General features: G+C 35.3%; 1 protein-coding gene across 1 annotated transcript; it reads left to right on the top strand.

Moving 5' to 3' along the window:
- Window positions 1–496: 496 nt before the first annotated feature.
- Window positions 497–4,627, top strand: LOC128548612 (uncharacterized). Its single transcript, XM_053523972.1, has 6 exons — window positions 497–629; window positions 1,883–2,070; window positions 2,359–2,619; window positions 3,266–3,377; window positions 3,596–3,728; window positions 4,136–4,627. Exons 1-6 carry the CDS (start codon window positions 497–499, stop codon window positions 4,236–4,238), a joined length of 930 nt encoding a protein of 309 aa, XP_053379947.1. The 3' UTR covers window positions 4,239–4,627.
- The last annotated feature ends 5,519 nt before the right edge of the window (window positions 4,628–10,146 follow it).

Here is a 10,146-nt window from a genome sequence, read left to right as displayed (position 1 = left end):
TCATAATGTACTTGCGGAATACTTACAATGGATACTGTATGGTAACATTAATGTGAAGATTTACACTTGAATTATAACTTTTAAGTTTGGCCACCTTGGCAACATTCTTTGACAGAATAATAAAATTAAAGCGATTACATTCTCTAATAATTAATAATGATTAATTAGCGAAAGCGCAAAAGAAGAATGGTAGCAGATAAGTGGTCATTTTGTAAAGCTTCCATTCTTGATCACCTGCTGTTATGGAAATGCTAACAGGCTTGCGGGAAGATTATCGGTGTTGGCACAATGTGTATATGAGTCCTGTACGATTGATAAGGCATGACAATGTTAAGTTGTATTTTTTTAAAGTTAAACCTTGATTAATAGTAAAAATTTTCATTTTGTGATCTCGAAATTTTTAAAGTAATTATGCAAACACAAGTCTTTATTGACCATGCTGTATTTAATATCCGTAAAACTTTCAGGAAGGAATGAACGGTATGGTTGAAGCAAAATGTTCAAGCATAGTAATATTACAACTGGCTTGATGAACCCGTTATGTTCCAACAATACCGAAATCGTGAACAATTTTCTAACACAGACTTGTTTGAATAACTGCAGTGGCAATGGGGCTTGTTCAGACAAAGGTAATCTTTTTGCCTTTAATTAACTTGATGGCTCGCACAAACATTGGTGGTGGTGGCAGAGGACGTCAAATAGATAATGTAATAAGAAATCAGAGGCGTTTTGGCTGATGTTTGGTGTCACAAAAATAGAAATAAAGTTTTAACGTAAAATGCAATTTAATAAAATCTAGTTTCTTTCGAAGCTCTGAACGTTACCAAGACAATGATAATAGTAGGCACGGTTTGATGACTGAGTCTGTGCTCGTGAAGTTATAAAATGTGCAACTGCCCATTTGTCTTAAACAATAAAATATTACTATCTCTGTTGCATATAAAATGATAAAATTGGCATTTCCTGTCGTCCACTGTACGTAATTGTTCTTCTAACAAACACGCAAGACAGTATGACAGAGGAATTCAAGTCTATTTTGTGCATGTAATGGATTTATTTAAAAAATATAGTCTGATCGTTTACACTTATTTGTGTTAACGGAGCGCTTAATAAACTGGGCGTATTGCTTTTTTATTTTGATATTTTTTATGCGTGTAGTGATTTTAAGCATTAATAAGTATAAAATTGATAAACATACTTTTCCTCAGGAGTGATACTGATCTGAAAACAATTTTATCATATTCTCAAAATATTGCATTGACATTCATATGTTCAGTTAATTTATCAGTTTGTTAGGCAAGTTTGTAACCTATTACTTAATCACTTTGCAATTATTGGATATCAATAAATTTTGAAGTTACACACAGTTAGGCTTTTCCTGTCAGACATTTATTTTTGTTCTGTATGTGCTTCATATTGCTTTAACAGTCCGAAATCTATTAAATGAACATGTAGAATGTCTATTGAAATTAGAAGAAATACTCAGCTGTTAAAATATTTTCATATTCAAGTGAGATAGTTCCAAAAAAAAAGTAAATAAGAATGAAAAACATTACTTTCTGGTAAGGATTTGTTCCATAAATAAATCTCTAAAAGAATATAGGAAACGTGAAAGTTTTGCTTAAGTCGGATAGACCATCTTTAATGATAAAAGAACCGTTTTTGACTTTAGAATTAACTTCAACCGATGCTGGTAGGCGCGAGGGGTAAGTTGTCCTGAACAGACTCAATAAAACCGGGTGTGTTATGTTGCTTAATTGCAACCTATGTTTACAACGGATTACTTATTTTATTTCATTTCCCATCTGAGGGATAAATGTTTACTTTCTTCCGTTTTTAATACTATCTTTAGTATTTTTTAACACTTAAAAATTACTTTTAGGAAACTGTGTATGCAATGATCCTTACCGTGGACCTGACTGTGGCATAGATTTAAGAATTCCGCCTATTGTTAACGATGTAGAAGGAGGCGGCATATGTGATATTGCTACTGGCAGTGACTGTGAATGCTTCGTTATCAGGACGAATAACATATTTGACGGTTTTATGTGCAATTTCAGTATCTATATGGTGTGTGAATGACATTCACGTTCCTTTGTAACAATTAAAAGACACACACACACACACACACACACACACAAGAAACGTTTGTATAATTTACTTAATACTTAGGTATAAATTTCTTTTCGCGCGCATACTTTTTATTGGGTAAGCACATGGATATAATAACGTTTATTCAACAACATCATTTTTACAAATTTATAATAACAGGGAATGTTTGTTGTTATCACCAATGCTATTTAATTTGGCAGTTTTTATCGAACAGTGTAATTAATCTGATGCTACATTTACATTGAGGTCTTCTTCAATGGTACACGCTCACAAGTAGGACATGTCCAACAAGCTGGCGAATATGAAGACATCTTCACAGGTATTTGTTGTGTGACTGGAGAAGTAACAGAACTCTCAGAGAATATCGCAGACCCTTTCGTTGTTATGTACGATCTATCTGTCAGCAATGACGGAGTGAACTATGGTGTAACGATTCCTGTTTATGTCTATGACACGACGTGTATTCAACATGTTTTGAGAAATGAGAATACAAATGTGGAAATAAAGGTGAGCTTAAATATAAACTTCAAGGCAAAACGAGTTATAAATGATTTTAATGTAAAATCCTTTTCTATAAGTCCTGAGCAGTTTCTATCGGGCGGTATTTATAATGTCCTAAAGAGTATTCGCATTTTGGTTTTACATATAATATAAAATATTGGCAATAACCAATGATTACATACCCGGAAAAAGCATAGATGCGATGTGTTGTGAATATTAAATAACCATTTTTGTACCTAATATTTATTAATATTTCGGTTTTTATTTACTTGTTGGTATTGATACTTTGGCATATGCTTTAAGTAAATACTTTCCAACTTTACTTAAGTAGAAAGTGAATACAATCGTGTATTTGATTAAATTTATTTGAATTCCGTTCTTAGAAAACCAATATATTAAAAATAATATCATTGAAAATGGGAATTAAAATCAGGGTTATTTACATGTCGTGTGTTAACGTACGTCTTGCGTTAGCAACATCCTGTAAAGTACAAGTGAACGACATGACGTCATTGTGTTTGTAAACATACTTTCAGGAATTTTGATCATTGGGTATACCACGTTTACCTCATTATAAACAATTAGGAATTACACACAAACATTGTACAAGGATTAACCCAATAATAATGCTTTTGTTCTGTACATTTTCAAGGCTGGACACTGCTTCATTGATAACACTTGTATTAAACAAGGATCAACTGAGCAAGGCGGTGACAAGTGTAGTGTTTGTAACCCAGATATGCAGCCATTTAGATGGTACAAAGGTATTTCAGAAGTTACGTTTATACTTTTCTAACCCTGATGGATAATGCACATGAAATAATACAGATATAAATTTGTTTTGAGCGGCGCTAATACATCAGACAGTATAAGTGAATAAGAGGTATATCATCACAGTCGTGAACCATCGGATATGTCCATATTTTTAAAGGCTAAGTGATCGGTGATCGGATTCATATACTAATTCAGCAGTTTCTTTCAGGTAAATGTGATGACGACAGGAATGAATTAACGTCAGCGACGTTGATTGGAATCATAATTGGGTCTGTTCTGGGTTTTGGTATTTTTCTATTAGTAACATCCATGTTACTTTGCAAAGCGATAAAGAAATGCAGGTAAGACTAGAATTTTACGTGAGACTATTTAAAAAAAAAACAGTCATAAAGTTATATATATTTATCAAAGTTTAACTGTTGCTTTAAATATTATTTTTTATTTAAACATATGGATGTAATAATCCTGTCAAGTCATTTTATATATTTAGTTCTTTTATAAAATGCTTGGCATTAATGCCCTCACATTGAATGTACACACGCATTGAATGTACACACGCATTGAGTGTACACTATTAAATCTATATTAAACCTGCACACAGTACGTGCTTATATCCAATAGTCGCGAATTAATGACATCCAGACCTGCAAATATAGACAGGGATTACGCAATACGACTTATGTAACCTGTTATCCCGTGTTCTATAATAAACTCAATAGCCGTTTATAATTCCTTTTACCTAATACAGAACTGTTCCGGATATGCAGTCTTCTATTCAAGCACCTATAAGTCTGCATGAGTTTGAACCTTACAGAAAGGAGGGCATCTCAAATATAAAGGATGGAATGTAAAATACAGCGGACGTTGGAATCAGTAGTTTCGTTGATGTTAGTGACAATAACGTAGTTCAAGGCAAGAATACTTTGTAACACTTGCAACCATCCAATGGTGGAAGCGGCAAATGCCTAGAGTGACTGAAGAAGTTTTCGATGCTGTAAACACTGAATCATCCAAAGTAGAGTTGAGAGAGGAATGCCATCTATATTTGTAAAAGTGTATTACATATTCGACAATGTTAGCAAAAACGTAAACTTATGCATAATTATTATCGTAATTTTAACAGTATATATTTATGGTTTATTGAAAAAAGTATCAACTGCTGTCTATATTTATTATTCATCAACTGTATTATGTGAAATTTTATGTTTTGATAATAAAAAATGTGTATAGTAAAATGCCATCAGAAGAAAAACAACTGCTGTTTTACTGCGGAGGCCCCTACGTGATATATTCTACATTTATAAATTCTGTATAACGAAATCTTCAGTAGTTATAACCAAATCTGACTTCATTCTAACAAAATCTAATTTCTTTAAATCGAAATCTTATCACTATGGAACCGTAACAGGGAACAGGATTTAATACTGGGTAACATGATAAAAACTTCAAATATCATTATATCTAAGCATGTACAAATACTTTTGCAATTCCTAGCGGTACCCTACCAAGTTTATTCAAGCTGGGGCCTTTATAGATACCACGGAACGGAAACATTAAGTAATTGCACGGTCCGTCTGTAAGTTTATTCCGTTTCCTAAAACGATTCAAGGGGCCTCCGTGGCCGAGTGGTTGGAGTCGTTGACTTCAAACCATTTGCTCCTCATCGATGTGGGTTCGAAACCTCATTTGGGGCGTAGAATTCTTCACGTGAGGAAGCCATCCAGCTGGCTTACGGAAGGTCGGTGGTTCTACCCAGGTGCCCGCTCGTGATGAACTTGTGCACGGAGGGACACCTGGGGTCTTCCTCCACCATAAAAGCTAGAAAGTCGCCATGTGACCTAAAAATTGTGTCGGTGCGACAATAAACCCAACAAAATAAATAAAATAAATTAAACGATTCAAGGGATTCAAGTAAAACTAATCATGATAAGGAGCATAGTGCACCTTACGGCCATGGCCATAGTCTCGGGAAACTTTAGTATAATTTAGATAATAAAAAGGTATAATGATTGTTTAAAAAAATCTCTTAAAACTAATAATCATTTAAATTTTTAATGACTCCCTTTGAAGGAGGTGGGATATATTGCTTTGCACCTGTCGGTCGTGTCAGTCAGCTGGGAGGTCCGTCTGTTGGTTCGGCCTAATAACTTGAGATCCACTTGACCAAGAACCTTTGAACTTGGTGGCATGATTGGTCTATATAGTAAATAATAATACTTTATTTCCTAGTGAAACCCTATCCGAAAGAAGCGAGGACATATTGCTTGGCACATGTTTGTTGCATTGGTCAGTCCGTCTGCCGGTACAGCGAACGGTTTCCACTTAATGACTTGCGCATCATTTAATCCAGAGCATTGAGACTTAATAGCATACTTGGTCTTATAAAGTAGATGACCTCTTATGTTTTTAGAATCAGTAAGTCAAAGGTCAAGGTCACAGGAGCCTGAACCTTGAAATAGGTTTCTTCTTAATAACTTAAGTAGTTTACCCCGTCTCTATAGCACAATTTTTTCTCTGTCTATATAAACCGCCATTTTGGATTGGGAGGAGTCAATGTTTGAAATCACTAGGGCGTGAACGGTATGTTTACGTATCTAGCAGACGATAACCTAACAATAGGGAGCTGCACCCTGAGGTGAGTCATCAAGAACAATAGGGGGTAGACGTGATCCAACACGTTCAGGGAGAATCCCTTTAGTAATAGGCCAGATTCTATTTCAAGGATCTAAGCTCAGTTTCGCTTTATATTACTACTATATATTCAATTATGAAACGATATTTTATTTCTTTTGTTTTTTAAACAAAGGGCCACTCCTAAATATTATATTCAACGGTGTTTTATATAAACTCGATTTAACTTACATATTTCAATTATTTTTAAACATTCAAAATGAAACCATATCTCTTTTCGCTGAATAGTAGAGGATCTATTGTTATACACATTTCTATAGAACCATTATAAAGATTCACCGAGTGATTGTAAAATGATACCATCCCTTTGCGCTTACACCACTACAGTTTCTAAAGGCTTTATTTTTTAATTATGATAGACATTTATGAATTAGATTTTCTATCCGTTTATTGTCTTTTATTAATATTAAGGTGTTTTAATTTAAAACGGAGTCTGCGTGTTTGAACACGATCAGTTATGACTCAGCACTAGCAGCAGCAGCAGGAATATAGGTTCTATAAGCAGCAGCAGCAGCAGCTCCCACCATGTTCTTAGGCTCCTCTTGTAATGTTTCTGAGGTGGGAGCTGCTGCTGCTTATAGAACCTATATTCCTGCCGCTGCTGCTGCTGCTAATAGTACCTATATTCCTGCTGCTGATGCTGCTGCTTTTGAACCTATATTCCTGCTGCTGCTGCTGCTTATAGAACCTATATTCCTGCCGTTGCTGCTGCTGCTGCTGCTGCTTATAGAACCTATATTCCTGCTGCTGCTGCTGCTGCTTATAGAAACTATATTCCTGCTGCTGCTGCTGCTGATGATGATGATGCTGCTGCTGCTGTTAATGCTGCTGCTGCTGACTGATAGTACTGAGTCATAACTGATCGTGTTCAAACACGCAGACTCCGTTTTAAATGAATACACCTAAATATTAATAAAAGACAATAAACGGATAGAAAATCTAATTCATAAATTTCTATCATAATTAAAAAGTAAAGCCTTTAGAAACTGTAGTGGTGTAAGCGCAAAGGGATGGAATCATTTTACAATAACTCGGTGAATCTTTATAATGGTTCTATAGAAATGTGTATAACAATAAATCCTCTACTATTCAGTGAAAAGAGATATGGTTTCATTTTTAAAATGTTTAAAAATAATTGAAATATGTAAGTTAAATCGAGTTTATATAAAACACCGTTGAATATAATATTTAGGAGTGGCCCTTTGTTTAAAAAACAAAAGAAATAAAATATCGTTTCATAATTGAATATATAGTAGTAATATAAAGCGAAACTGGGCTTAGATCCTTGAAATAGAATCTGGCCTATTACTAAAGGGATTCTCCCTGAACGTGTTCGATCACGTCTACCTCCTATTGTTTCTTGATGACTCACCTCAGGGTGCAGTTCCCTATTGTTAGCTCATCGTCTGCTAGATACGTAAACATACCATTCACGCCCTAGCTATTTCAAAAATTTACTCCTCCCAATCCAAAATGGCGGTTTATATAGATAAAGAGAGAAAAAAATTGTGCTATAGAGACGGGGTAAACTACTAACTTAAAAGCCACTTGACCCAACTTCATCAAACTTGATAGCATGACTGTGCTTATGAATAGATGAGTCCTATTGTTCAATGGGTAAATAGGTCAAGGTAAAGGGACCTGATTATTGAAAATTATTTCTGCACGATGACTTTAGAACAACTTGACCAAGAATATTCAAACTTGATAACTTGATTGAGCTTATGAAGTAGATGACCCCCATTGGTCTTAGGAGAAATAGGTCAATGGTCAAGGTCACAGCGAATGAATATTGAACTATTTCTGCATGGTAACTTGACCAAACGTTCAAACTTGATAGCATTATTGGGCTGATAAAATAGATGACTTGATCGTTTTTAGAGTCAGTAGATCAAAGGTTAAGATCACAGGGGCCTGAACTTTTAAAGTGGGATTCTCAATTAATTGAGAACCACATGACTCAGACTCTTCAAACTTGGTAGCATGAGTAGGCTTACGAAGTAGATGGCACATATTGTTTGGGGGTCTAGTAAGTCAAAGGTCAAGGATACAAGGGCTTGAACCTTAAAAATGTTTTCTGCTAAATAACGTGACAACCACTTGACCCAAACCCTTCAAACTTTATTGGATGATTAGGCTCAAAGTGTAGATGACCCTTATGTCCCTAATGATTTCTTGTTATTTACTTGTTGTTTCTTCGTCATCCTCATTACTAACTTACCACGACGGAGGGCATGCATGTTCTTTGAACATCTCTTGTTCGACTAATAGTACTCAGATGAGTAACTGAGTGCCGTCATTAAAAGTATTGGTTGCATGTCTTCATATTTTCATTTCGAAGATAACTATTTTATGAAAGAAAGAACAAGCTTTGGGCTTTATTTTTTCTATCAATTGCTAGTCAACGAATAGAGACTCGTGTGACTTTAGTAAATAAAGAATTCTAGTACCTTGCATTGTTTAAATAGCTATGTCCACAGCCAGTAAGTTTTTTTTACATCTTAAAGATTTCTTTAATTCAAAATTTTTTATATTTTATTACTTCACCTGAACTTTGTTCATGGGTGGTATATCAATATAGGTGGATGATCTGCATTCGTCGGCCTACGTCAATTATCCTGCATCAACAGGTGTACTTAAACATCTTCGCCTCTTAGACCCTCTTAAGGGATTAGAGAACTAATAGTTGAAAACAATCTTTAAACAATTTTTATGACCAAACTTGGTGTGTAGCATACTTTGTACACACTTTGTGTCAAAAATGAGTTGCCGAGTAGTTGATCAGAAATCGTTTTGTGGGTAAAGGTAATTTGGACTACCAGTAAAACAGTAGATATCACCTGCCACGTTTCAAGAAACGTTTTCACTCTCAAGGTCACCGTTAATCTAAATATTTAACATGTTTATGCCTAAGCTTATACTCAGCCAATAATCTTTCATGCTTAAGTCACTTGTATATTTCCTGACCACTTCACGACTAGAACTCGTGACAAGTTAGAACGGTTCTAACACATGAATGGTTTATATATAGATATACAGAGTAAACAGTTGTCCTTCACAGGCAAACTCGTTTCAAGACCTTGGCGTCCCTAGGTAACTCAGTAAGTATTACACAAGACTTAAGGGACCGTAAGTTTATTGGCGAGGGAGATGTTCACCATAACAATTTGCCAGATGACGGTGAATCTGGGGTAATCTATTATCCGCCCCTTATTATGTTTTGAAGTTGTCAGTTATCTACGCTAAGTTGCAGAGAACATGATAGTACAGGAAAGCATACTTGGCGTCCCTAGGTAACTCAGTAAGTATTACACAAGACTTAAGGGACCGTAAGTTTATTGGCGAGGGAGATGTTCACCATAACAATTTGCCAGATGACGGTGAATCTGGGGTAATCTATTATCCGCCCCTTATTATGTTTTGAAGTTGTCAGTTATCTACGCTAAGTTGCAGAGAACATGATAGTACAGGAAAGGATACTGGTTATATTAACTAACTACCATATTACATTAACTTATAATCAAAGATAAATGTGTTAACTCTAAATATAAAAAAAAACTGTTTCCAACTCTCTAAAGCCGGGAGCAAAGTCTACAGCACTTTCGCTTTGCTGTGTCCGTTATCACCGTTTGTGAACGTTTAGATTAAATATTGTCTTCTTTGAAAGTGCTACTTAGTTTTCTCTACATTTGGAAAGACGCTACACAGATTTCAACAGATTGGCAGATTGGCTCCTGACATGCTACACTGATTCCATTTCATTCACTGTGATTTAACCTCATTAGCTGTTGACGTGCCTCACGGGTTCCACTTCATTTGCTGTGAAAGTGCAACTCAGATTTCGCCACATTTGACATGAACATCCTTATAGACACTCCCACGTTCTCTCCAGTGTAAGCAAACAACTTCAGTCTGATCACATCGGGACCTTTAAGCTTTTATGCTGAATATTTTAGCCGTTAATAGTTTCTTATGCTTAGACACATTGCACATTTGGTCCAATTCGAGAAAGTTTTATCTTCGATGATATTTACGATCGGAGACGTGAACTCAAAAGTGGTGAATATT

This window comes from Mercenaria mercenaria, chromosome 14 (assembly GCF_021730395.1).
Source record: "Mercenaria mercenaria strain notata chromosome 14, MADL_Memer_1, whole genome shotgun sequence".
Taxonomy (NCBI): Eukaryota; Metazoa; Mollusca; class Bivalvia; order Venerida; family Veneridae; genus Mercenaria; species Mercenaria mercenaria.
This window is presented reverse-complemented; position numbering and strand designations above follow the sequence as displayed.

What these genes read in the sequence shown, in the direction of transcription:
- LOC128548612 (XM_053523972.1), top strand. Translation starts at nt 497, where the DNA reads ATGTTCAAGCATAGTAATATTACAACTGGCTTGATGAACCCGTTATGT. An exon ending in GCAATTTCAGTATCTATATG is followed by an intron (nt 2,071 to 2,358) that starts GTGTGTGAATGA and finishes ATTTACATTGAG; the next exon opens with GTCTTCTTCAATGGTACACG. An exon ending in GCCATTTAGATGGTACAAAG is followed by an intron (nt 3,378 to 3,595) that starts GTATTTCAGAAG and finishes AGTTTCTTTCAG; the next exon opens with GTAAATGTGATGACGACAGG.